General features: G+C 48.8%; 1 protein-coding gene across 5 annotated transcripts in view; it reads right to left on the bottom strand.

The window, feature by feature from the left end:
• The window catches only part of NTNG2 (netrin G2), a 39,855-nt gene extending 31,938 nt beyond the window's left edge, over positions 1-7,917 (bottom strand). For 3 of the 5 annotated variants that reach the window (XR_002443623.1, XR_002443624.1, XR_002443625.1), the window contains exons 1-2: positions 7,466-7,917; positions 3,926-4,989 (exon numbers count right to left, since the gene is read on the bottom strand). Coding sequence is in view for 2 of the 5 variants with exons in the window: in XM_021413978.1 (XP_021269653.1) it covers positions 3,926-4,138 (213 nt within the window). In the remaining 3 variants the exon portion in view is untranslated. The remainder of the gene's footprint in view (positions 1-3,925; positions 4,990-7,465) is intronic. The other 2 variants (XM_021413978.1, XM_021413977.1) reach the window with 2 other exon arrangements.

The following is a 27,763-nucleotide window of genomic DNA, read 5'->3' as shown; positions in this document are numbered from 1 at the left end:
GCAGCCTTTGCAGAGAGGCTTGCTACGCTGCCATTAATATTTTATTCTGTAAGAGGTCCGGGTAGTTTGAATGGGGGAGGGCAGGGCTTGGCGCTGGGGTGGGAAAAGAGAGGAGCAGAGGTGCTGCTGCAGGGCTCTGATGTGAGGGGAGCAGAGCATGGTGCTGGACAACCCTGTGCCCACGCTACCTCCTGCTCCTGCTGCGTGGAGCGTTCCCTCTGCTTTTGCTGTTGTATGCAAAGCGTTTGGCTGTTTCATGCTGTGTTTAGGCAGAGCTCTTCTTGAGAGCAGCTCATTCTTTCCCATCTCTTTCAAGGTGGGGGTAAGCTTTCTGCTCACTGTACCAATTAAATCTACCTGACAGCCTGGGTTCTATCGCTGAGCCTTTTCCATCAGCACATTGAAGTGACTCTTGTTAGGAAAGCATCATCCTGCTTTGCAGCGTGATGAATCCCGAATCGGGCATTTAAGGGAACGGCTGCAGACTGGGGGGGAACAAATCCCGTTTGCTCAGCACTCTCTAATTTGAAGCTGCGCCTGTATTCTCTGCTTTGCTGTAAAACCTCTGCTTTTATAACACCAAGATCCTGGTGCACAGGAATGGCCTCTGTGCAGGAGAGGAGCAGTGTGCAATTTGCTGGGCAGCAGTGCTGTGCGGTCCAGGGGTCTGGCCCCAAGGGCAGGGAGCTGCTGATCCGGGTTGCAGAGGTGCTCTGTGCAGAGCCCTGGTGCTGGGGAGACTGTAAAGGTGGGGACAGGACTGAAAGGCACCAGTCCTCCTCCTGTGTTGCAAAGCAGTGCTGGTGTGCGTTAGGGAACCTTTGCAAATGGCAGCAGTTCCCAGCTCCAAGCACTCCTCCAAGGAGAGGGGAGGATTTTCCAGCTGTTGTGTTGATGTTCTGGAGCACTGAGAGGGGAATGGGGCTGTTAACACTGTACAGATGTGACAGAAAGAAGCAGCATCCCATCGCTGACTGAGGTGTCATTTCAACACCTGGCAGTGGATTTCCTGTGCTGCTGAGAGTTGGCACTGAGGGAAAGTGATTGTCCCCAGCACCATGCAGGAGGGCACAGCCAGCTCTGAGTCCGGCCTTGCTGAGGCCAAGGGTGGGCTGACTCACTGCAGGGGGAAAACATCCAGTTCTCTTGGAAGGGACTCATCCCAGGATCCACCCTGAGTCCTGTGATGGCTGCAGAGCCAAGAAGCCCAAGCAAAGGGCTCCTGTGCCCAGAAGTTTGTCTGCTTTTCCCAATTTTAGCACCCTGTCTGATAAGAGAAATAGCTTTTAGCACAAGCCTTATAAGCCTGTGTCATTCAGAAAAGTTTAGCTAAGAATTAAACTAAACATCTACTTCAACTGAATGTGTAATGAATAAATAAAGCCTCTTCCTTTCATGTAGCCATGCCAAAGTCAACGAGCCCTATTAGCTGATGAAACAATGCTGACGCTAAATAAAAATACCCCTAACCCATCAATACGGGCTGAGAGCTCACCCTGCATCAAAGAGCATCGACTGAACGAGAATACCATCCCGACACCTGGAAATAACAGCTCCCACCCCACAGAACTGCCAGGGGATGGCTGCTGCTGACACCTCTGCTGTTTTCCCACTTTGCTTTTGGTGGTGACTTGGAGTGCCCCCGAGATTTTGTTTCCTTGTCCATCCATCTCCCTGCCCCCCTGCCCTGCCAGGAGTGAAGGCACAATGTGGTTTCCAGGTGACACTGCCAGAAGGGCACTGACATGGCCAGGGCACGGCTCAAGAGATGGGGACAAATCAAAGCTCCTGACCATAATGAGCAGCAAAACTCTGCACAGCCAGAATGGAGCAGCCCAATGCGACTGGAAACTGCTGCAAAACAGAGAAAATAATCCTGCAAATAACTCTCATATCTCCCCCACCCCTCCTTGAGCAGAATGCACTGGGAGCTGTGCAATCCTCCATGGGCACAGCCAGGAAGGTCAGAGCCCTGTGGGGTCCTGGTGCTGCCCCTTCAGGTCCTGGCCCTGTTCTCTTCCAGTGATGGGTTCATTACCCACCTCCTGTCTGTCTGTGTGTCTGGCACCACATGTCTGTGTGTCTTTCGTTTTGACTTCAGCTGTCCGAGCAGCACGGGCATCCTATGGGGCTGTGGTTAAGGTTAGTTCTGAGCAGTGTTGGTCTAACTTCACAGATAACACCCTGCTGTTTTGAAAGACACCAAGAAAGCAACAGAGGCACCCTTAGGACTTCTCCGCTGTAAAGCTGGGCTCATTTGGGAGCTCACCTGTTACGTGACAGTAATCAAAACCCAAAGGGAAATGATAACAGGACAGGGAAAGGCACTGGAGCGGGCTGCAAAATAACACCCAACGCTCTTTGTTTTCCCTTCTCACAGGGAATCTATCAGGATTTTGGTGTGGTTTTGTCCCAGGGTCAGGCAGGGACAGGGAGAGGTGAATCCACGTTGTGTTGGTGCAGCTCTCACTCGTGGCCGTACGCGGTGTTTGCGAGCGGTGCAGCATGTGCTGCCATACACTGCGAGAAAATGCTGCTGGAGCCCAGAATAGAAAGATTTCAGCTGGATATTGACTGAACAGGGGGAGGCAGAGAGCTGATCCCAGTCGGTGACTTTTACTGGAGGAGCGCAGCAGAGCTGGAGCCTGGAGCAAAGTCAGCCAGGGAGTTTGCAAACAGTGAGCAAAGCCGAAAGTGATCTGTTGTTCCTCTTTAATCCTTCTGCAGCCAAATAAGTGGACGTCCGGACTGCCCAACCAATGGTTAACTGTTCTGTTTGCATCCTTGGACTTTAGCTTTTCTTTCAAATGATCTTTTAAAAGGAAAACCTGCTGTTTTGCTGAAATTAGTGGAAACGGCGCTGGTTTCAATGAGCCCCCGCGGGTTGGGCAGAATGGGGTCAATAGCAGTGGCATGTGGTGATGGTCACAATGTGCAGTGTCCCATGGTGTATCAGAGCTGCTCTCATGGGTTTTCATGGGGAGCCCTGAGCAGGGGGCTTTTCCTGGGGGAAAACGTGGCATGGGGTGCACAAACCTGGACAACACTGGCAACAGAAACTTGGGCTCCTTTCCCTCTTGCACTGCTAATTGGCAGTGTGGTGCTTCCCCAGCACCCTGGCTCGGTGCCCCCACGGATGCCCTCCCTGCATTGGGGCTGAGTTGTCACCACTGGCAATGGGAGGGGACACTGTGGCCGTGTTGCTCCTCTCTCTGCTTTGACCCCTGAACTCTTTTTACCAATGCAAAGCCTTGTGAATTATAAATCAGGTGCTCCTGCTGAGCTTTGTGGTGCACGGAATGAAATGCGATGATTAATATTTAAGGGAAAATAAGTTAAAAGATTTTAACTGCAAGGGCGAGTGTCTGTCCGCGGGCTCTTTGCACGTAGGGGAAAGCAGAGCTGGGTTTTGGGGACATCAATGAAAATTGTGGTGCTGGAGCCATTCTGAACTCCCCTCTGGTACAACACAGCCCCATGCTGGTAGTACTGGTGCAGTGCCCCAGGTTTGGCAGCTAATTGGTGTGGGTCAGCGGTGACATCCCAATCAGTTGTCCCCATCCCTGGAGGTGTCCAAGGCCAGGCTGGATGGTGCCCTGGGCTGCCTGAGCAGCTGTGGGGCACCCAGCCCACAGCAGGGCGTTGGAGCTCAATGATCTTTAAGGTCCTTTCCAACCCAAGCCATTCTGTGATTCTATGATCCATGTTTGGAGCAGTTCAGGTGATGCACTCGCTGCTGGGTGGGTATATCTGAATTTCAGACCCCACCACCAAAATCAACCCACTACTTCCCACCACCCAGCCCTGCTCAAGGTGACCCCAACATCACTGCCCGTAGTGGAGGTGTCCCTCCAGCAGCACCCAGCAGGACACTCTTACTGGTCACCCACACGCAGTCCCATATAACAAGGAGGGAAATACTTACATGAGTGCAGAACCTCTCCGGAGGGTCCCCACACGTGATTCCTGCTGGATCCACTCTGACCGTCACGTAATCCTTCATCCTCATGGCCTTGGGCTGACACGCGTAGAACTCCCATGACGGGCCATCGTCGGTGGTCACCCAGGACTTGCAAATGTCATACTGTCCCATGGCCAAGGGGAGACGGTGCAGGAGGAGAGCCAGCAGGTACAGCATGGCAGCTGCGGCCGAGCACGGGGGCCCTGGGCTGGGGATGTGCCAGGAGTCCAGGGGGAGGTGGCTGCTGGGCTAGGGGATGCTCTCAGGCTCAGCATGGAAACTCCTCATTTACAGATGGTCCAGTTTAGGAGGCCAGGGTGAGGACAGGAGTGATCCCACGTTGCGTTCGGCTGTGGAAAGTTTCTCTTAGCTCAGAAGCCAACTTTGCAAATGACTTGCTTGGGAAAGTTTTGGCTGGGATTGCTGCTCAGTGGTCAAAAGTCTTCCTTGACCTCATTTTTTCCCCCTTTTATCATACGAAAGGGCTTCCAAATCAGCATGAAAATATCTAGAGGTGACTCCAGTCAATCAATAGAAAGATCAAGTTCTGAGTCGCTGATGAAATTTGATAGGAGCAAATTGGAGAGGCTGTGGGATGGTGCTGGATCAGGTGTTCCTCGACCTTCGTGTCTGCTGCAAACGCGTCCCTGGGTAGAGCGCCTTAAACCGTGGTCTGCTTTGATAATTATTGGGGCTTTGGGACATTAATGCGTCAAATTACTGTAGCATCTGGGAGCTGGCAGAGAGGTGATTTGGGGCTAGAGTCCCCTTCTCCCAAAGGGCGATGATGTTGGAGCTGCTGTGTTGGGTGGTGGCATCGGTGGGGTCTGCGCAGTGGGCAGTGCCGTCCTCTGCTCCTGCAGCGCTGGGAGGCACCGCGTGCAGTTTGTCTGTCTGTCCGCCCGTCTGCGCCTTTTTGCAATGGAGCATTGAGTTCCCAAGCCTTCAGCTGCGAGCCACGCTGCTACCTGAGGTCTCGTCCCTCTCTCATGGTCAGAGTGAAGGGGGAGTTCATTAGCGGGCTGCACCTGCAAATTGAAAGACAAATGAGCTGGGAGGGAGAGGGGGTGCAGCTGAAGCAATGAGGCCAGGGGGTCCCCTGGGAAATGCAGCCCTCAGCTGGGTCTGTGATCCCAGACACACGGTGGGGTTTGTAAAAGGGAGATATACAACTTTAATAAAAAGAAATCCATAGTAAGGTGCTTATGGCTCTTCTGCTGTTTGGGAGATTGGAAGGAGAGCTTCCCTCGCTTAAGGTATCTGATTTTAACGGCAGCTGGACAACAACAGCCCTAATGGGTCTTCAAATAATATCAAGAAGTAGCTGGAGGTCACTGGAAGATGGAGAATATGCAGACACAGAGTGGGGAGAGACAGAAAATTGAACGTCTTAAGGAGATAAGCAAATAAACGAGAGAGCTGGGGAGACACAGCCACGGTCCAGCATCCTCACGTATGATTTATCTGACCAATAACATTCAATAAAAAACAATTTAAAGTCCTAATAACATTTAATGTTCACCTACTACAAGGAGCAATGACCTCCCCAGTAGTCATTTCAGGTGAAAATGACAATTCTGCAGTTTTGTTGTCTTTCCAATGGAGCTATACAAATCTTAAGAAATTGCAAAACCAAATGACAAAGAACCGAAAAAGGAGTGAAACCCTCTGCCAGCACTAGAGAGAAAATGTCATAGGAGGAGGTGGGAGGCACGCATCCAGAGCAGAAGCTCGGCTTTAGGTAATTCCCTTTCTATTGGCTCCTCCAACTTTGCTCCCACAGTTTGGAGATGTCTCCTTCAGCACCACGCTCAGCCTTTGCTTTCTCACGAAGCTCACTTACTGAGGCTCAGCCACTCCAGGTTAGCGGGTGCATCGATCCACGCTGGGGGGATTCGTAGTGCTGTGCCACCACCTCCCTTTCCCCCCTCTTTGGCTGAAAGGTTTCTGATTGAGATGAATGAGTTCAGAAGGGAGAAGCTATCTCTCATGCTTCATCGCTGGCTCTCAAAGAAGAGCCTATTACAGAGGCATTGGACCTGAATAAACTCCCAAAGAAAGAATAGACTGGCTGCTATTTTTACATCATGAGTAAATGTAGTAAAAATATGAAAGCGGCGTGACAAAGTGTTTAGAAGTCCCGCTGACATCAGAGCTGTCTTTTCAGTTCAAATAAGTCAGCTCCTAATTATTGCATCCATCCAGTCCCAGCCAAGCACCCAACAACTGCAGCGCGTGAGACTTCAGCGCTGAGATACAAGGCTTTTAATGAGGACTCCACCGCTGTTACGTTTATGGATCTATTTTCATAGCCGTAAAACCATATTTTGCACTTGAATGGCTGTCAGGGAAGAACCCGGGAAGGGAAGATCTATAATATCTATTAGTTTCTTGTTACGCTTGCGAAATGTTGTAGATTCCCAGGGAAGTAATTTGCCTGGGAATTGAGAGCCGGTCAATCACACGGGCACGCGGCGCAGCGCTCCGACAGCACCGTCCCTTTGCAGGAATGGGAGCACAGTGTGGCTCTGAAATAAGCCAGCACACCCCGAATGGGGGGGAGAGACTTTCTGACCTGAAGGCTTTGCCCCCCCTTGCCTTGGCACCGAGCAAATAAATCTTTGCCTGATATTATTAAGAAACTGCAGTTCATGGGAACAAATAGAATCAACGCTCTCTGTTTTCTTTGAGGCGTATGCAGCAGTCGCAGGGGACTGATAGCCAGAGTATTAAAAACACAAAATTAGATTGCATCTTGGCTGAGCTGGTTCCTCGTTGTTCGGCTTTTTTTATTTATTTATTTATTGTTATTGGATTAACACCCAATTGAAACCAAGAGACAGCACCGAGCAACAACTGAGCTGCTCCGGAATCGAGGACAGAAAGTAAACTCAGCGGAGGAGTTCTCAGTTTCAGAAGTTGCCTTGAAAATAAAACCCAACCGCTGCCCCCACCGCCCCCAGAGCCGACGGAGCGCGGGTGCGTGCCCCTTCCCGTCCCCGCGCTGGGAGCCCTTCCCCGCATCCCCGGCAGCGGGGTTGGGAGCACCGCTGTGACGGAGCTGTCGGAATATGGCAAAGCTCAGAGGAGCGCCGCGCTCCCCGAAGGAAAACCCGTGCATCTCGCTCACGGCAGCCGCGCTCCTTCACGCGGTTGTGCCTCCCCGACCAAGCGATGCCACGGGGTTCGCGGCACGCTAAGAGAATTCGAGGTTTGGGCTTTTAAAAAAAAAAAAAAAAAGTGGGGAAAACGGGAAACGCGCCGCGAGCATCCCCGGCTTTGCGTCGCTCAGCTGGAAACTCCGAAGCGGAGATCCGAAGCGGATCTCTCTGCCCGTTCCGGAGGGGCGAGGCGCTCCCGTAGGGCGGGGAGCGGGCGGGGGCACCAGGAGCGCGGGGGGCGGCGGATGAGCTCGTGTCCCCGCGCCCACCCCGCGGCTCTACGGGGCCGTGTCGGGCTCAGTCCCCGGTCCCCACCCCGCGCCCCCCAACTTTCCGCGCTTACCGGGGGGCTCTGCGGCGCGGGGCTCCCGCGGAGCGGCCAACTCTGGGGCCGGGCCCCAAGGGCGGGCGGCCGGGAGCTCCGTGCGGTGCCCGGCTCCCCTCGCAAGTTAATGCCGAGGCTGAAATCCCGTTTGCTATCACTTTCAATCACAATCGGAGCTTTTATCTCCGTGCCTGATCCGGGCTGCGTAACTTCCTCTGTGCAGCTTTAGCACACACCATCCCACCGGCGAGCAATGTGCTTCTTAAAGGTGCAGGGAGGAAATGCGGGCGGGGAGGGGAGGGAGGAGGGAGAAAAGCACCCGGGGAAGGGGAGGCTGCGGGCGGGGGGGGCTCGGAGGGGCTGCGGGATACGCGCCGTGCGGGGCTGGAGAGCGGCAGGCGGGGAACGGAGAACCGAGAGATGATGGAAGCGGCTGTGCCGCTCCTTTTCCTTCCCCCCACCCACCCCCTTTTCCTTTTTTCTTTTTCGTGCCCCCCCTTTCTCCTTTCTTTCCCCCACTTTTTCTTTCCCCTCTTTTCCTTTTTTTTTCCCTTCCTCCTCCCTCCCCCCTTTTTCTTTTAAGAAATAATAATCACGAGATCGTGTTTTCTCAAGGAATAAGCTCCAGTCACGAGGGTTTTCCCTGCACGTGTGAGCTATCCGCGCTGTGTCCTGAATATTTCAGGGAGGTTCTGCTGGCGGAGATGCTGTAAGCGAGGCTGCGTGTGTTGGGGAAGAGGGGGTGGTTGGAATTAATAGGATAAACAAAGCAGGGACTCGGGGATGGGGAAATCAGATGGCTGGGAAATGCTTTGGTAATGGTGGAGACGCGTTTTGGGATTTAACCAAGCTGGGTTTCCTTTGGGAAATGTGCAGGTCCACGAGGTTTGGCAGTGCCTCCCAGCACAGGGCATGACAGCTGTGGGTGCTGCTCAGGAGAAGCAGTGGCAGGTGGAGGTCTCAGTCCTCCCCAGGCCAGATTCTGCCATGTGAACCCCATTCTACCCGGGCTGATGCTGCAGAGGTGGTCATTCCCACAGGTTTTTGACATACAGATGGATAAATGGCAATCTATTTCCGGGAAGGAAAACCAAAGAACCCCGCTGCCCCCTATGTGCATGACCACCAAAAAATGAAGGTTCTTTCCCAACCAATAATTCAATAATTTCTAAGCCAGAAAGTGCATTGTCCAACTTGCATGTGGTTTGCAATCTCATTGACTCAGTGTTTCATTATGTGATTTACTTTGGCCTGCTTCTCTGAGGTCTTTCTATGGCTTTTCCTATTAAAGAGTCCCTGGAAAATGCACAGACCACCCCGGGAAATGTTTCCCAAGTACTGGAGCAGAAGCAAGAGTTAGGGAAAGATGGAGCACACCCTGACTGTGGCTCAGCCTCAGTGCTGAAATATGGGATGATCTTTATCTGAATGACCATGATTCTGGGTCCATCTCCACCCCATCATGACACGGACACTTTCCACATGTTGTTTGTTTCTTTTTTTTCTGTAAACACTGTATGGCAGTGGGAAACATTAACTGGGAATTCAGGGCTGGCGAGTATTCCTGGATTTCACTTTGTGCCTTTAGGTCTCCTCTGTAGTAATGACTCCCCTGGAAATTCCCCACGTCTCACTTATTACTCCTTTATTAGTTATTATGGTACAGTAACAGGATAAAAAGGAGTTGGTATTTCATTTTCGTTCCCTCTAATAGCCATGGCAAAGACCAAGCGGTGCGCTGATTATTGACATCAGAGTTAAGTGATATGCACGCATCATTAGGTTTCAATTGGGAAGAATAACAGCACAGTGTGAGTCGCCACACTTCTAAACTACTTGGCATTTAAAGGAAAACTGAAATCGTTTTTCTCAGCCCTGCGAGCTCAAAAGATCACAGCTGGCAATAATACTCGTACCTACACGGGTGAAGGCTCCGGGTGCATCCTGAGGAGGAACAAGTGACCCTAATGCCGTGCAGAGGTGGGAGCAGCTGCAGAGCTGTGGTGGTGACCCATCCAGCAGCGCTATTCTCGCAGGCAGGAAGGAACGGGGAACGGTTTCAGCAAATGTTTAATATGAGACCCGTTGCCTTCTTTTACCCAAGTGCATTTTGCAAATATTTCCTGCTCGGCGTCGTTTCCTTCTTGGGGAATTTTTCTATGGGGAGCAAGATGGCTGTGCTGCTCCTGGAGGGCCGGCTCTGCCCCTCCCTCGTGCTGAGCACTGCCTTCTTGCACAAGGTTGAAAATCAATGGGTCTGCGCCGAGATTTAATTACCACAGCGTAGGCAAGGGCGGAGAACAAGGCCCTTAATTTTTAATACAGCTTCAGCTCCCAAAGGGATCCCCAGGGCTCAGGGGCCAAATGCAAACCCATTACACGCAGGTGTAATTCTATTGACATATGCAGCCTCGCACCTGTTTATACGAAGGCAATATTTGGCTCCTTGCATCGAAATGGCAAGCGGTGATTTTAGGGGGAGAGGGAAGAGTTTTCCCAACTTGGGATGGCTGAGGATGAACTGAAACAACAGAAGGCAAACGTGACACCTGGCAGCGCTCCTCCTCGGCCGCGATGCGCTTGCAAACGCTCGGGCTGAGCTGGGTCCATGGAGAGAGCTCCGAGATTAGTGCCAGAATAATAACCAGACTCACAAAGGCTCTTTTATTCGAGGATACATATTGCTGTATCACCTATGATAGCGATACGTTCTTTTTATAGTCCTTATCTAGCGATGCGCGGCCAAGGATGTCAAAGCGCCTGCTGAAAGTGAGTAAGCATTTTATTAGGTGGGAACACAAGGCTCATAATTGTGCTCCAGCCCAGGAGCAGGCAGGAGACCCCTGAGCAAGAGAGGCTCTTGCACAGTACCTGCAGAACCCAGTGCAGCCTGACCTGTTGTTCCAGCTGTGCCAGGAGCTCTGGGGAGAAGTGTGCAGGGGGGAGGAGGAAATGAGTAACAGTGCTCTGAAGAGGGGGCATTAGGGATGATGGAGGGAGGGCTGTTGTGCCATGGGATTGAACTTTGTCCTGTTGGGAGGTTTGTCTCAGCTCACCCCCCCACCCCGTCCCTTGTGCTGTCCTTTTGTTCTTGGTAAGGTGAGTGTGAAGAGAGCTCCTGGAGCGATGGGAATGGGAAGGGTTTTGCTTCCCGCTGCCTTGTGCTTTGTGCAAAGGCAAGATCACCGTGTTGGAAAAAGAAGAGGGACATCGTATTTTCTAGTTCTGAGAAATGCTGGAAAACCCACACAAAGGCCGAGAAACTGAGCAACAAACAGCTTCGGTGCAGGAAGGTGGGGGGGTTGTTCTCTTGCTCTTCCTGCACCAGTCTCAGGGTGTATGTACCAGAGCCCATTCCCCAGCACACATAGACCTGGCCATCAGCAGAGGGAAGAGCCCGGTGCTTCCGTCCCTGGAGAGCTCTAAATCTTTTCCTTAGAGCAAGTGGCTGGGAAGATGGCAGAGAGCATCTGCTCCGGGAGGGGAGGCTGCTCCCTGCCTAGCGCACAAGACCTCAGATGCAATCTCTGCATTTTGCAGGGCGCCGGGTGAGTTTTGCCCTCCCTGATTAGATAACCAAAGGAGCAGTGGCTGTACTCTCCAGGGAGGAGATGCTGTCTCTTTCCTGCCAGAAGGACAGCTGGAGGGAGGGTGGGATTTTCAGCATGCGAGCACTTAGCCAGATCAAGGAAATGGGATGCAAAGCATTTTAGGCTGAGAAAGGTTGTTGTGCAGGGAAACATGAGGCTGCTGTTCTGCTGGGGAGAGAGCGCTTCTCAAAAAGCTCCTGCGTGCCAAACTGCAAGGCTGAGCCGCGGCAGGTCACTGCCTCCTGAAGGAAAACAAGCATGACAAGTCAGAAAAAAAGCCCATCGCCGTCTCTGCTGCGAAACTTTGATCATTTAAATATTATTGATGCGCGTTTACTCCAGGGGAGAAGGGCTGGGTGATGGGAAGCGCTTCACCTTGACACGGGGAAAAGATGTTGTTTTCTGCGCCTTGTCTCTTGCCTTGTCTTTTGTTTCATATATCAAATCAGAGCTTAGCCAAGTGAATCAGCTCAGGAAGCACTGAAGATTTATTTGATTTTGGGGAAGGTAGAGCTTTCCTTATCTTTCCCATCTGTGGGGGAGTAAGCACGGATAAAAACAGGAGGAGCTTCTGAAGGAGGGATCTATAATTAACAACCCCTCCGAAAGGGGAACTTTCCTTTCGACTCACTATTCAAATGGAAGTGTTTGAGCGTATGCAATTTTGGCTCCGGGGATCTCGCTTGTATCCTTGCCAGAGCCCTGCGGATCCCCTCATCCCCGCCTCGGAGCATGTGTGTGCTTTCAAACAGCCCCGTGTTGGGCTGGGAGCAGCAGAGGGTTCCCATGGACAGCCCCATGGCACCGGGCCCTGGGCATGGGAAGCAGCTCCCAGCCCTGAGCCTGGCGCTGGGAGGAGACGCTTCCCAGTTCTTCTGAACCCGAGGAAGGGATGTGTCACTCCTAATGGAGCTGACAGCAGCAGGGAGGGTTTTTAGGTTAGTGGTTGAAGAACAAACTTGTAATGAGTGAAGTAATTGAATAAATGCTGACAATTTGATGTGGAAAATGCATAATCAGCTAGCTCTGGAAGGTTGACTTGTTCTTTTTTCTCTCTTCTTTAGCACTGGAATAAACACATTTCTTTTCTTCCAAGCAGGTGATGTGTTCAGCAGCACAAAAACAGCAGATTTCTGCACATGCTTTCCTCCCAGGCACGCATGTGCTGATTGCCAAATAATTGACCCAGTTATGCTAATATGCTGTTTGCCTCACTGGAACTTAATAAATACATATCTAATCAATCTCAACACTTTTTCTGGAGCCACGCACCGGTTCGATGAGCTGCTCCTTCAGTAGTTTCGCTGGCTCCAACCCAAGGGGCAGAGCCGTACCTGTGCTGGGGGGAAGAGGTGGGAGTCCCCTGGGGAGGTGCAAATGAGGCCACACCAAGGAGCTCCGAGAGCTGATCTTGCAGGGATAACTGGGGGCAAAACTGGCTTTTCGGATCCCAAACACAGCCTCCAAGTTGTGGACGTGGTCAGAGGAGCTGACGTATGCGAGCGTGGTGACTTTTCCTACCCAACCACCATCCCAGCCTTGTGCAGATGGAAACTCAGTGAGTTTCTTGTCATCAAGCCCCCGGTTTCAGTCTGACAATGGGAACAGCATCATCTGTGTCATGTATGTTGGAAGCAATGAATAGAGAGCTGAGCTCACTGATCTATTTGCATTCTGAAGATATGCAAAAAAACTGTCTTCTTGCTTACTCTTCTGCCTACTCAATATCTGTGAAACAAGAAGGAGAATATGGGCTGCCTTGTACTTCTGATCTCAGTGCCCTTGAATAAAGGAGCAATTGCTCAGCGCAGCCTTCTGGGATGAGTGTGAGCATCAGAGCTAGCGACAGCAACAGAAGCTCTCCATCTCTGCAGGCTGGTGGGCAAAAGGCAGCTCCTGGGTGAGGAGTGCTCATCATCATGGACACCTTGACTTTATGTCATCAGGACACCTTCTCTGCTCCACATCCGAATCAGCACTTGCATCTCTAGGGCACGTAGGTTTGACCTGCCAACTGTTAAACGAATTACAGCATGCTCCCCCCCAACTATTAGCATGGAGCAGCACACGTCCAGGGGAGGGACAAGCTGAGGACACAGCAGTTCCGAGAACAACGAGCCATAGGAGACTTTTCCTTTGGATAGATTTGAAAGAATTGTTTATTGCAGAAAAAGTGAGACAGCAGCACACAGCAGCTCACCTGTACCCAACAGAGGCAATGGGCTGCGACTCCATGCTAAGTGTTTGCCTCATCACTCAGCAGCTCGTGCATTATCTTCCTTTTAATTTGAACAGATACTTTTCCTCCAGGTTATAGCTGTCTGAAGCAGCAGAAGCACGATCCAGATCGGGCTTTAAGGGCTGGAATTTACATGCTTTTTCTTATGCTTTTTGGAATTAATTTCATATGCAGTGGAAAAGTAATATCCTGTCTGTCAGCGTAGGGGAAGGGCTGTGCGTGCGTGTATGCGCAGTCACTGCTAACTGTTGAGCTCCTTCACTCAGATTTCGTTTTTGTGAGGATTTCTAAATTAAAGCAAAAATCAGCTGCAGAAATGATGAATGTGAAACACCAACAAGGCAAAATCAGGAGATGTTTTCTCTTGTTTTCGTAACTCATGGTCTTTGTGTGTAAGAGTGGATTGCATGGCAACTGCATTCACACTTCTCTTTAATAAAAGATCCTAGCAGATGGACCCACTATTAACGCGTATCCCCCTGATTTGCATATTTCATATTCATGCCAAGATGGCACTGAGCACACACGGGATGAACGAGGCTGATACCAACATAACTGCACCAGATTAATGAGGCGATCAAAGGGTATTGTCCCAGCATCCCTGTTAGGAATCCAGTTTAGTATTAGTTATTAATTTTGTTCAGCTCCTACTGGAGTCAAATTAAGGTCTTCCAAATACAATTGGACAGGGCTCTTAGGTACTACAAGTTGATGAATATGTTATAAATCCCGAGAGAGAGGGCTAAGAAACAGCATTTGCATCTAAACTGTGAGGAATCCTGTGCTGGAAGTGTGCAGAGCTCCAGGTTTGGTCCAGCGTGTCAGCTAATTAGGGCTCACTTGAAATTCAGCTCTTATCCAAGATCAGGATTTGAGTTTCTCAAAATTCAAGTGCAATCAAATCTAGTTGGAAGACAAGCCTACCTGTAATAGCTTATCAAATATTAGGCATTACAACGTGGCATTCTGGAGCCCAAAATATATTTGATCCCATCGTTCCAGACCATTAATCAAACACAATGCTGCACATACTAATAGGATCAAACATTAGGAAATATTTATGAATGAGCATTGTTGTGACTGCAAAGATTGAACACAGCAGGCTTTAAATACACGAGATCCTGAAAAGGAAAACTTTATTATCTCCCATATATCTGGTGCCAAATTCGGAGAGAATTTTAAATGCATCTTAGGTAGTTTGTGCTTGAGTAATTTACGCCTTCTTCCAACTCCCTTCAGCGTGTAAATTACACCTGCTCCCACCTATATTGAATGTGACCCGTTGCACCAAGGATACTAATGAAATCGTGTAGCACCAGATAATGCACTTTCTGTCGTTGCAGGAGGGAGGCAGAGGGACTGTGTGTAAGCAGAGCAGTGGTGCTTGGGGTCAACAGAGCTTGAAACTGTGATGGCTTGTACGAGGTGCTGTGCTCTGTGAGTGCAGTTCTGGGTGGAAATAAACCAGTGCTCACCCATGTGGGAGCTTGTGCTGTGGTATTTCCATTGCTTCTGCGTGCTGCTTGGATTTCAGATGTGGTAAAGTCATTCCTGTGTGCTGGCAGCTTCGTATCTTACTTCAAGGGACGTGGCTCGGTGGGCATGGTGGTGGTGGGTTGGCCTTGATGATGACAGAGGTCTTTTCCAACCTTCATGATTCTGTGATTCGGCAGGGACAGAATTTTGTTTGCTAGCTCCAATGGCAAGGCATTAAGGCACACGGCAGCCCCGCAAGCTGTGGTTTTGTGGAGGATAAATCATGTTGAACCAATCTCCTTTTCCTGGGGCAGGGCAGCACAGAGAGGGAGAAGTGGGGGCTGGGAGACATCTCGGCTGCAGTCAGGCTTTTGGTACTCTGTCATATGGCATTCCCGTGAGCAAAGTAGGGAGATACAGTCCAGGAGAAATGTTTTAAGGTCTATACAAGGGTAGGAGATGGCTCCTACCCTGGGGGAAGGAGATGGAGTAGGTGACCTCTCAAGATCCCTTTTTCTCGTATTCCTTGTGGCTCTATGCATATTTTGTACGGAGGTGGTATTTATATATGCATTTATATATTTATATATTTGTACACTTATATCAGCTGCTTTTTGTTGAAGTGGAAGGATGGCTTGAGCAGGGTGCTGCAGGCTCTGCCCTTACCCGGTAGTCTCCTTTGTGAGTTGGGCGATGGAACACAGAGCAGACTCGTTGCATCTGCTGGCAGCGCCAGGCTGAGAGGGGCTGCAAGTGCTCTCATAACGGGAGAAAGATGCAAAATCTTGACAAACTGAAGAAGCAGTCTGGAAAGAGTAGATTGACATTCAAAAAGGACAAGAGCAAAACAGAATGTACTGGAACTATCGAAACGTATGTCAGGAAACGGCTGCGTAGGCAGCATTTCTATGGAGTGGGGGTAATGTTGTGGGCAACAAATTAACCCTGAGCCAACTGTGGTGCCCCGGAGTGAGAAAAGCAGCGCTGACATAAGGATGTGTAAACAGAGAGTGGCGTGCTGCTCTGTTTCCATCCTTATGGAGCATTTGGGAGGAGTCGTTTTGGTCATCAGACTTCCAGAAAAATCTGGGAAATGAGAAGATCAGAGTTCTAGAAAACAAAACTGCTGAGAAAGGGAGGAGTTGTAGTCCATTGCATAAGGCTGAGCAAAGATACAGTAATGATCTCGCAAAGTGTTAAGATGCTGCAGAAGTAATAAACTGTTGTCCACATCCGCCGGGGTAGAGCAGAAGTAGTGGGCTTGAACAGCAGCAAATAGAATTTGGGTTAGATTTTAGGGGAAAATGTTCTATGTACAGGAATAGCTGACAACCAGGGCAGATCAGGCTCTCCTTAGAAGCCTCCAGTGATGAACAGGTTAGACAAACACCTGTCAAGAACGATTTAGGCAGGGTTGGTCCTGCCCTGGGGGAAGGAGATGGGTGAGGTGACCTCTTGAGATCCCTTTCCTTCTCGTTCCCTGTGGCTCCGTGCGTGTTTTGTACGGAGGTGGCACTGTGAGCGGAGAGCTTGGTTCTACATAAATGTTTTACATCGAAATTGAGAAGCTGTGTTTACTTGTCAGTCTGTTGTTGTTTCAGCTCAAGTCTTACTCATTTCAGTTGAACACCGGATTATAAATTGCAGTGATGGAGACAGATGCTGAAATCCATTCATCTATCGATCGCGCTGATGGGAGCATTTCATTTAGAAGAGCATATGCCTATTTTTAAATACGTTTTGAAAGACCCTTGAAACACCTTGGTTTGATCAGGGCTCCTCCCGCTCACTGATTGGTGCGCATCCTTAAGCAGGCGCAGAAAAAATTGCTGCTGGCATACACAGAAGGCACAGGATGGAACCTCGCGCTACCGCAATGGAAGGAAACCATCGCTTTTTTAAACGAACTCAGGCAGCGGTCTGGCTGCCAATTAATGAACGCATTACTGTTAAGTGATAGCTTTGGGGAAAAAAAAAAAAAAAAGACGTTCCTGAGTTATCCTAATGGCTCTGGCTGCCCTCTCCTCCAAGCATTGCACCGACAGCTCGCTTACGGGAAGCGGAGCCCCTCCGGCAGCAGTGCAAGGGCCCGGCAGCAAATGGGGATCCTGTTCTGCAAGTGCGAGGCGGGGGGGGGGATCTAAGGCAGCAGAATGTAATTCCACAAATTAATTTGCTCCCGACCCAAGGGTTAGCGCTAATTTTGCAGGAAGTACCAGGAGAGCTTTAAGGACCGCAAATAGCAAACACTCGCGTTTTCACTCCATCCCACTCCGAAGCCCAAACTGCCAGGTTTACAGTGCCCTCTAGTATCGCGCTGGAGCATTAGCTTTCCTGTGCCACCTCCTGAGCTGCCACATCGCGCAATCGCTGCTCACCACGGCAGATTTTCCATCGGCGCTTTGGCACCTGGCGGCACCGCTGCTTCTCGGGCAGGAGGAGGGATGCCTTGGCTCTCATCCCACTGCAGCAGCCCCACTGTTCTAGGCTAGAAGCGCTCTGCTTAGAGGGTTGTGTGTCGTTTGTGACAATTTGTCAAAGAGGTATGAACGATAACTGGCCTTAAAATGGACATGGTACCTACAGCTGCGCTGCATCACCACCAAGCAGCAAAACACATGCTTAGAGAAGGAGAGGGAAGGGCAAAGTAGAAAAACCTGAGTCATATGAAAGCCATCCGCCGTTACCCGGGACCACATCCCAGCCAGCTGAGGTCTCTCCTCTTGCAAGGACTTCTCCGAGCTGCGACCTTCAGCCCTGCTTGGTCTGCTCAGCGGAGCAGATGCAGGACAATTCCCTGGTGGATCGGGACCAGCGCCTGCTGCAAGAGCGGGTGTGTTTGTAAAGCAGCTCTGAAGCTTCCAGCTGCTGCAAGAGCCGGCGGAGGCTGCTGGGCTGGGACAGGGACAAGGCCGGGCAGGGCTGTCCACACCGTGCTCATCTTACACACAGAGATTTTTCTGATGGGCAGAACCACGCAGCTGGTGAGCTCTCACAGGTGCAGTCAAGGTGTTGGCACGTGGAATTGATAGAATTGCATTAACTAAGCAGATTTAGGAAAGGCACTGCTAGCATCCGTTTTCAGAGTTTTCCCATCTTTCTGCATGGCTGCCAGCAAGAAATTGTTACCAGGAAAAACGGGCATTAAAATGTTCCTCTTCTAGCACGCGTCACAACAGACACCTGCACTTCACATCTCAGTGGTGTTCCTTCCTTTTGAAATACGTGAGCACAGGAGAAAGTTTCCTGCTGCCCAGGCCCCTGCTCCTCATGGCTCTGGTTGCTGGGCTATGGGCTGCATAAGGCACTCGAGCTGCCCTTCCTTGGCCACACAGCAGAGAGCAAAGCCTGGCCAAGAGCAGCCTGTGCTGCTCTTCCTGCTTTTAAACCGTGTGAGGGGATAGCACACGGAGAAGTGCAAACATGTGGAATGGTGAGCGGTGTGTCAGAAAGACAGGGGCAGGTTAGAAAAACACAAGAAGTGTAGAAATAAAGAGGAACCCTAAGATGAAGCCGCTGGTGTATGTCTGAGGGCTGAACTGAATCTTGTCACTCTTACTGACTTTCCGAAACTGTCCGTATAATGCAGGTTTCTACCTCTTGTATTGTAGTTATGTGCAATACATACGAATGTATTTATTTCCCATAGTGTCACCGCAGAGCAGCGGGACAAAGAATAAAGGGCTTAATGGAATAACCCCAAAGAGTCTCATCCTCCCCCTCCCCACTCTCAGCATAGAAACAGCTTCTGGAGCACAGGATGGAAGCGTCGTTGTATCACGTCAGATTCCTCTTCCTCTGAACATTTCCTTGCCCTCTCATGTACTATGCATTCAATGTAAATGCTGAACTTTCATCACTGCCAATGTGATTCCTGCACACGGAGCCACAGGAGTCTGAAAGAAGAGGTCTAGAGCCCTTCTGCTTTGCATTCTAACTCCTGCAACTAGTGCGCTGGAAATGAAGAGCTATCTCATTCTGTATGCAATGTGTAAGTAGTTTGACAGGGATGTCTCTTTACAGCTAAAGTGTCAGCTCTACCTAGATGGATTGGGGGTCTTGAAAGACACTCCACACAGCTCTGCATCACCGTCTGTAAAAACTTCAGTGAGTATCTTAAATTCCTTGCACAGCAATACAAGCAACTGCCTCAGCTTCTCAAGGGCACTATACCTTTGATAAGGAATACATTTAAACAAAAGGCTCTTGTTTGGGGGGGGGGGGAACCTTTGCTGAATATAATAGAACACAGCTTTCTACTTTCATATTTCACGAGGCACGAAGGTTCATCATTTATTGAAAATAAGCTGTGGACCAATGGTACCACGCTGTCTAGGTCTCATCTTCAGAGTGAAATGCCTTTGCAGTGAAATTACAAGGAAGCGCTTTTCCCAGGCAGAGCCTGCGTGTTCAGGCTGCGCTCAGTATTCTCCAGGCTCTTGCCTCGCTTTTGCCCTGCTCTGTTACAGCTTGTTTTGTCAGCTCAGGAACTTCTTTCGCAAACCTGTTTTCTCCTTTCTATTTGAAAATTATACCCTATGTAGGGGCGAATTTCCATAAGCCTTCAGGATTCGGGATTTATTGTTCCTCCTCAGTGGCCAGCAGCCAAATTAATTCGATTAGAGCACAGCTCTCGAGAGGCAGTTTTGAGGGAAGCGGAGTCCAACCACGGAATATCTGGGATCAGCAAACGAGCAACCTCCCCCCTCACAGCGTTCGCTCCCCCTTCACGAGCTGGACTCACTGCACGTCAGCAGCATCTCCAGCTATTGCCTCACCTGTCACAAGACATCTTCATTGCAATGGAAGGACCAAAGCGCGCGCTGCCGGGGAGCTCGCAGCCCGCAATAATAGGCGCTGCTAAACAAACCCCGCAGGGGGTATCAGTGAGCTGATGTGAATGAGGCAACTGAATGTCAAACCCCAGGCGCGAGCACCCGACGGAGAGGGCTGAAAGTGGCAGCTGGTCCCCGTTCCACGGCGACCAGTGGATGCTGAACAATACTGGGGACAGGGGGGGGGGGCTTCGAATGAGGCACGGAAATAGCAAACAGCGTTTTGCAGCGATAGAAAAACATGGAAAATCATCTGCTTGTGGGACAGTTCTCCTGCACACGGTCGTTCTCTGATATCCATGCTGAATCGTGCGCTGGGCACGTTCCCAGAGGCTGAGGCCATCGAATCAATGGGCTGCACTCCCATCGCCTTGCAATGTGATATTTGCGGCTCTCACAAACTACCGGGGCCGCTGGGTCAGTGTCTCGAGGACAGATCTCAATGGAAACCTTCCGTGCTGCAAACATTGTTTGGGCGGTTCAGGAGCTCTGTTTCCCCGGAATCAATATTGGATGAATGCAGCAGCATTGTACGGGAGGCACTAGGCTGTGGGAGAAGCTAGCTGTAAGATGAGATATGGAGCTGAAGTGTACTTGTAATGCCTACTTGTAATATTTTAACAATTCAGCCACAACTTTGTGAGGCAGATGATTAGCTGTGTGTAAAGCAATTCAAGCCAGAGTAACCGAGTCCTCTCACTCTGAACTTTGCCCCTCTATTTTTATTTCTGTATAATATTCCCGACTTGAGTTCCTGCACGGTATTGCTATGCATTATTGAACTCCTACTATTTTCCACTGCAGAAGTGGCTGCATTTAGTTTTGGATGGAATTTCTGTGGAGAGGTTAATCTGCAAAAATACTTCGTAAGTGCAAACTATTAATTGCTACTTGTCTATTTTTAAGCCGAGAACCAGTGGCTACAGGGATAAAGTTGGCGCGTTGGCTCTCTGAGTTATCAAATATGCTCACCCTGTCGAAGAGCAATTTGCTCCCCTACTTTCAACTTTTGCTTTCGATTTATATATTTATTTATGTGGAATAACGAAGTGATCAGATTCTTTATCTTTTAATTTTTTCACATTGTGAACGGTTTCCTAAGCACTGAAAGATTTGGGGTTTTTGTTCCAAAGATCAGCATCCCTTCCCAGAGCTGGTCTCCAACCGTACTCATATCTATGAATCCATACCAAGAGCCCTGATGAGTAATATATAACCCAATGGTGCAACAGGCTGGGAGACAAAAAATAGCCCATTAAGAGGACAAAGCTAATCAATACAAGGAGCAAAGACGAAGATTTTAAAAGCGTCTCAATGAAGTCAGGCACAATCTTAGCAGTCAGTCAATGAAAACTGAAGTGTGCCGGGGAGGAGACTGGGGGGCAAGTCAGAGATAGGCAGAGAGGAGAGGTTCCTTCTTCGCAGAGACTCAGCCAGGTTACCTCCCCGGGATGCAGGGCAAGTCCTGGCTGCAGCTCAGTGAGGTGGAAGGAGGAGCAGCACTTGAAGGGGTGAAATGCTGCCAGCACCCAGGAGAGATCAGTTCAGTTTCCTTCCTGCCTCTCCTGTTCCTTAGCTCTTCCAAGCGCAGTTAGGATGTGAGCAGCAGGATTACAGATTACCCTGCGTCAAAGCACCCATGCTCAGTCTTCCTCTTCTGTTTCCAGATTAACCCACTTTTCAGCACAGAGGGTATTGTGGTTTCATTCCCTACCTGGCAATAACTAATCTACCCAGGAAGATAGCATACTAAGGTGGTTCTGTCTCTCTCCCCATCTCCACAAGTAAGGTTCCGGATTTGGTACCAGGGTAGCAGTGTGCACGTGATGCATGAAGAAGATTAAGAGCCAACACATCATCCAGAGCTGCACCAGATCTGCAGGGCCAATAGGAAGATGTTTGGGTTAGGGAAGCTGGTAGAGCTTTCTCAAATAACCAGTCATGGGAAGACACTACAAATGGACTCTGGCATTTGAAATACGCTTTTTTTCTTATTTGATTTCCAGAATACTTTGAGAACATTTCTGGCCCCTTCTTATTGTAGATCAGGATGTCTGGTACACGTCCTGTGTGCTTCCCTCCCGTACCCCAGCTGGAGGCATTCCCTGCCCCAGCGCTGCTGCACCAACATGGGTGCTCTGACCCAGAACAGCCTCTCCTCACCCTGTGCCACGCAGACAAGAAAGATGAACGATGTCCTCCTGCAGAGATGGGCGACCAAACCCATCCAGCAGAGGTTGCATAAGCAAGTCCTTAAGTCTCAGAAGGAAACTCTGGGACGACTGAGCATCTCTTCACCCCCTGTAGCGCAGAGCCCAGCTACAAAGGCATCAGGGCTGTGGAATTAGTATCAATAAGGCAAAATGGCAATCAAAGTTTTCCACCCTGTGCAGCAAAAGTGGCGCGTGGCGGTGAGCTGACAGCAAAGAGGAGGCAGGTTGCTTGGCTGCTGTAGCTCTGCCAGTCCTTGGCCTCTGTTGAAATTGCTACAAAGGCAGAAAATCACTTCAGCTAGCACCGAAGGAAGCGGCAGCACTATGGAGCTGCACTGGGATCGTTAGAGCGGTTAATATTCAGCAGGCATATTGCTAAAAAGACAGTGCATGCTAAGAAAAAAAGAAGCCAAAAAAAAAAAAAAAAAAAAGCAACAGAGATATAAACAGCGACAGTGGGTTTTTTTGTAAAGCAGATAGCAAGTATCCATTAAGACCGGAACCAGTGCCACAGCACAGCGCTCTGAGGTCGTTGTGGAGTGGTTGTGAGAACAGTCCTGGGCAATGTGGGCCATACCTAAGACCATGAATTAGAGTTTAAGAGCTTCTTATTGTTTTACTGGTCCTCCAAGGGTGGCTTCTCTACTCTGGCACACAATATTCCTGCCAAGCTGGCACTGTGGCTTTGATCGGGGGTTCAAAATAAATGGTGCTAAACACTGCTTGTCCTTGCGCATACAAACAGACATTTTGCAATTAACCTCATTTAATTCATTAAAACCAAAAAAGTCAGAACTGAAGGAACTGTTCGGATAGGCCTCAGCTGGAGATACCGGCTGCCATCATCAATGCAGTGTGGCTGTAAAAGGAGCTCTCAATGTATACAGAGACTGTAGTCCAAACTGTGCCATCAGGCAGAAAAAGCAAATCCCTGTGAAGGGCCACGTCTTGCTATAATGCAGGTCTTTTCTGTGATAGAGTCAGCTCTGATATAGGGCTATTGCAGCACTGCAAGCTCTAATAAATATTAATGCGTCAAACTGTATGCCACCTCTATTTTGGGATGGAGGCAAAAGACAGCCTTACAGAGCACGAGCCGCAGCCCTGCGAGGGAGCTAATGCACTCCCAGGGCTTCCGTTAGGAAATGTTTGTCGTTGCAATGATTGCACCCTGCATTTCTCTAAAGAATCAGCCCAAATGCCATTTCACTCTGCGAAAGAGGCACGGGGTCTGCCCATGCCTGGGGCCTTGTGGGGGTGATGTCTGCACATCTGCCCTAATGCCCGCCCTGCATTTTGCCATGCCACCCCTCAAGGTCATTCCCTACCAACTGAAAAGCCATGTGTTAAAAGCCCAGCATAGCCACCTTATAAAAAGATGCTGATGTTTATAGGAAATTTATTTCTCGTAGTGTAATTGCTCTACAAAGAAAACGAAGTATGAATATAGATGTGTGTGTCTTATTAGATAATCCTTTCATTTTCCTGCCTGCATCGTGACTCTGTATTTAATGCCTTACCTAAGCACATCTGTTAGTATTACTAGACCAAACATTTGAATGTACGCTTGCCTTTAGACATAATATTATTCGAAACAGAGGATACAAATGTAAATAAACATTACACTAAATATTTATGTTTAGTATCCCATGTAACAATCGTTTATCAAATATTTACCAGCCTCCTTACCTGCACTCTTGTGGGCATAGCTGCATTGCTGCTTATGCTACGGAGTGCTCTTGTGGTTGAGGGAAGCTCGCTGTTACAGATTCTGCAGCAGCCTTTCCACCAGGCTCTCATTAACATCAAGCTAGGTGTCCGTGGAGCAGCAGGGTGTTTCTGAAGCGCTGGGATGCCATGCACAGTGTTACACTGGAAAAAAGGAAAGAAAGAAAGGAAAAGCAGCCTCTGTTTGTTACGAGCCCTGATCACTGGTTTCTGATCATAGTATGTCGGTGAAAAAGAACTGTGTTTGTCGAAATGTGGTTTTGTTGGGGAATAAACCTTTCTGGTTCGGAGGCAGGAGGGGATCAGAAGAGTGTTCCAACGTTTCCTGTGGCAGAAATTCAGCGAGGTTGAGACGTGGATGAAGGTCCCACTCTCTCTGAGCACAGACTGAGGAGGAAAGGGGAGCATGTACCACTACCAGGAGGAACCGGGCAGATTTAGGGCTGATTCCAGCTTCCTTACACTTACTGCCCTAGCAGCAAACACTGGTGCTGCTGCTCACTCAATAGAGATTCCAGCAGAAACAGTTTTCCTGCAATTAGTCAGCGATGTAGCTCAGTGCTTAGGCAATCTTAGGTGGTAGCAATCACAGTTCTTACTCCCTCGGGTCCGTCTCTAAGCAAAGTTTTGTATTCTCATGACACAGAAAGACTGCGTTTCCCAACAGCAGACAACCAGCCCTGCTTTGGAAAAAGTCATCCCAGCAGAATCCCAGCAGAAATGATGCTTTGATTCAAATGTAATGGCAAAAATGTACCTAAAAGCCTTGTTCATTAAGCTGGCTGCTAGCTATGTTATTAACAGAAATACAACAGGAATGAGGAAGAAACACAAGTCCTTGCTTTTTGTGGTAGATTTTAAGCAAATAATCTCAGCAGCAATAGGCTGATGTGGTTGCAACTTCATTTATTTCAAAGAATTTGGCTTTTCTGGGTCAAACGATTACACTGGAGAAAATCTGGCCTCCCACTGCACAGCGATGTGGTGTCAGCCAGCAGGGCTGGGGCTGGACTCGGTCAGGAAAAGGAGACTGCAATGGAAATGAAAAAAAAAAAGACCTCAAAAGAAAGCCATTAAGTGCTTTTTCATCCTAACTAAGTTCATCGCAAAGGGTGGTTGGGAAAAGGGGTAATATGAGACTTTCTTATTGAAAAAAGTATCGATTGTTAGGAATCAATAGCATTAAAAAGCTGTGGCTTAAGCTCCAAGCTTTGAAGGACTCCACGAGCTTTTCCGTCCCCTGTCTGTTCTCCTGCCAGAGCTTGGATAGCTTTTGCCTGCAAACCAGCAACTGCGGTGATTTGATGGTGGCCAATATATATTAAAAAAATTAAGGTGTCAAGCGTGAATTTTATTACCTCTGCAATCAGATGCACTTCCTTCACTCAGCTCATTTGCAATTAAGTCCAGCTGTTCTCGGTAGAAAGGACTCTTCCAAGGGAATTGCTGTAAAATGGAATGGGAGGATTTTCCTTGGTGCTCTGTCACAAATATTGTTTTCCTTATAGGCTTGTAAAGAGCTTTGCCTTTTTATTCAATGGGCAAGAGAATATCTGCCATTTTTCAGGCATTAGAAAATGAATAGGTCAGTGCTAGGGCCCGTAACATTTATAAGATATTTTCATTGTATAGCGATAGAGAGAGCTTCAAACTTGAAAGAAAGCGTCCCTGCCTACAGCAGGGGGTTGGAACAGGAGGATCTGAAAGGTCCTTTCCAACTCAAACCATTCTATGATTCTATGATTCTATGAAGGAAAGTTTCTGAGGTCCTCTTTGTTTGGTCTGCCAAGGTTTTTCTCTGCATACATAGGGCTATTTGTTAACTGACAAATCAGGCAGAACCGGATCAGTGTTGTTTATTGGGTTTCTCCTGTCTAAAATTGGGTATGACACCCAGAGAGGGGAACCAGATTGCAGACTTCAGAGCACGACCCTTCATGTCAGGGTCGTAGTGTAACGTCCCACAGCAAGGGCCAAAATAATACACCGTGAGCTCACAAACCTGCAGCACTTGGACTACTATGAGAGAATCTTGTTTGGCTTTTAGGCCGATGGTGAGAATAACAAACTTTTGTACCTTCTTGCTGTTGTGTCTGAAAGAATCTTTTCCCTTTTTGTCACTCAGGAACAGCTTAGATGTGTTTTTTTAAGTCTTCCAGCAATCCTTTTAGCAACATTTCCAATCTGTGTGCTTCTGTCACTCCTGAGCAGCGCCTAAAATAAAGCAGTGAGATTTGTAATTATTGACATTATTTTAAGATGGAACGCTGAAGCATTAAATATGACAAAATGAAAGGGAAACGCTGAGACATGAAGGATAGGAGATACAGTTATTGCAGATTTTTTTTCACCCAAGCAGAAATAAGACTCCTTCTCTAATGGTGAAATACGACCCGGCTCTTGCAGAGGGAGTAATTTGCTAATTTGTTTAATGTTGTTATCTGTGCAGGAAGGCCTTGCAAGGAAAAGAATAGAGAGTGGATCAAAAGTGCAGGTTATTTTTGGAGACAGAGTTCAGCCACTTTTTATTCTTGAAGGCAGTGATCGTATTCCTGTTGTGGCAGCTGTGAATACTGAGGGGAAAACAACGACTCCAGGCTGAAAGTTGTGTTATCGTTGCTATATTGGTTTGCATTGCAAAGAGTAAAACTAACGTCCTACCAATGAAACCCTTCTGCTGATGCAGTGGAAGTCCTTCTGCTAGTACAGTATATTTGAAGGACCAGAATGAGCTGCAGGAGAAGAAATATCCTGTTGCTAGTATACTCATATAGCTGCCTTGGCAAATCTTCACGCTTTAGAATCCCACCTCCCATGTCTGCAAATAGCCGGAGTTAGCTGGCACAATTTGAAACAGTTCTCCAAAATAGCGTAGCAGATCAAGTTATAGAAGAAATCTCTGCTGAACGTGTATGTTCCCATGTACAGGCTGGAGAACAGATTGATAAATCTGTTAAGAGATGATTAATCCAAAGGTTTTGGATCAGTCAGAGCTTGCTGCAGAGGAATGGAAAAATATGAGGTCTCTATGAGAAGTCTGGCTTTCACAGGAGCAATTAGAAAATGGATGTCCCTACCACACGATTAACAGGGAAGGAGAGAATGGAGAGAACATCTTGAAGTTCATGCTTGGGGTGAACTTCTACGTATGTGTTTTACTTGTTCTGCTTGCTTGGTTTTGGTTAAATCACTGTCTCTAGGATAAGGGATGCAGTTTTCAGCTCAAGGTAGTTCCTGCAGACAAGTCTCAATGTTTGTTGTGCTATGAATTCATCCTCTGGGTCTCCCCAGCAGGAGTGGGAGGAGAAAGCAGGGAGCACGGGGAATTCAATAGGTTTGTTTTTTTGAAGAAATGGCTAGAGCTTGCCTCTCCCTTTCCTGATCCATAGACTTTATAGGCAGCACTCAAAGAGGGAGTGGCTCAAAGACACAACTGGGATTGTGGATAAATGACCAGAGACATGAGGGTCCGGTGCAACTCTAGAATGAATTGCATTGACCTGAGTGACGACGTGTCCCACCACTAGGTTGTGTTCCTTTAGCAGATATGCAGTTGTTAACGCTGTGCCATGGGGATGCGCACCCTGATGAAACTCTGAGAAGATCCTTTCCTCTTGCAATATGGTTAAGCCCTCCTTTGCTCCAGCTTTCGCTACATTTAGCGTGGTAGTTAATAAAGGTTTCAAGAAGAAACATCCAATGACAAGGGAATAAAAGATGAAACAGGATTTCGGTGCTTCTCCTCCCAGCTAGCAGTATTCTAGGGAGCACACAAAGCACTGAGGCTCCACGGTCTGCTCATTCATTGCAGTCCTTCGCATGCTTCTTTTCCAGCCCTCATATTTAAGGCTTACACCTGAAACGCAGAAGATTTAAAGGTGTCTGGGTCGCATTTCAGCTGGTTTCTGGTAAGAGAAACAGCACAAATGTGCATTTTCACTCCGTAACAGAGCGATTGCTGGAGGAAGCTGGAGAGCTGGTCCGTACTGCTCCCCACATTAAGTGCATTTATGGTTTGTGAGCTGTGATCCATCAGGGAGGTGCATGACAGCTTCTGGAGAAAGCTTTCTGGGTCTCTTAAGGATTCCCGCAAGCATTATTCAGTCATCACATTCACAGCCTCTGTATCAGCACTTACCGCTGTGTTTGGCTTTAGTGAAGAAGGGCATCTATAGAAATCTGGCTCTGTTTAAAATAGTAGATGTGCTTGAGACTGGAGTCTGGGTTCCAGTATA

The sequence above is a fragment of the Numida meleagris genome, chromosome 16, assembly GCF_002078875.1.
Source record: "Numida meleagris isolate 19003 breed g44 Domestic line chromosome 16, NumMel1.0, whole genome shotgun sequence".
Lineage (NCBI taxonomy): Eukaryota > Metazoa > Chordata > Aves > Galliformes > Numididae > Numida > Numida meleagris.
This window is presented reverse-complemented; position numbering and strand designations above follow the sequence as displayed.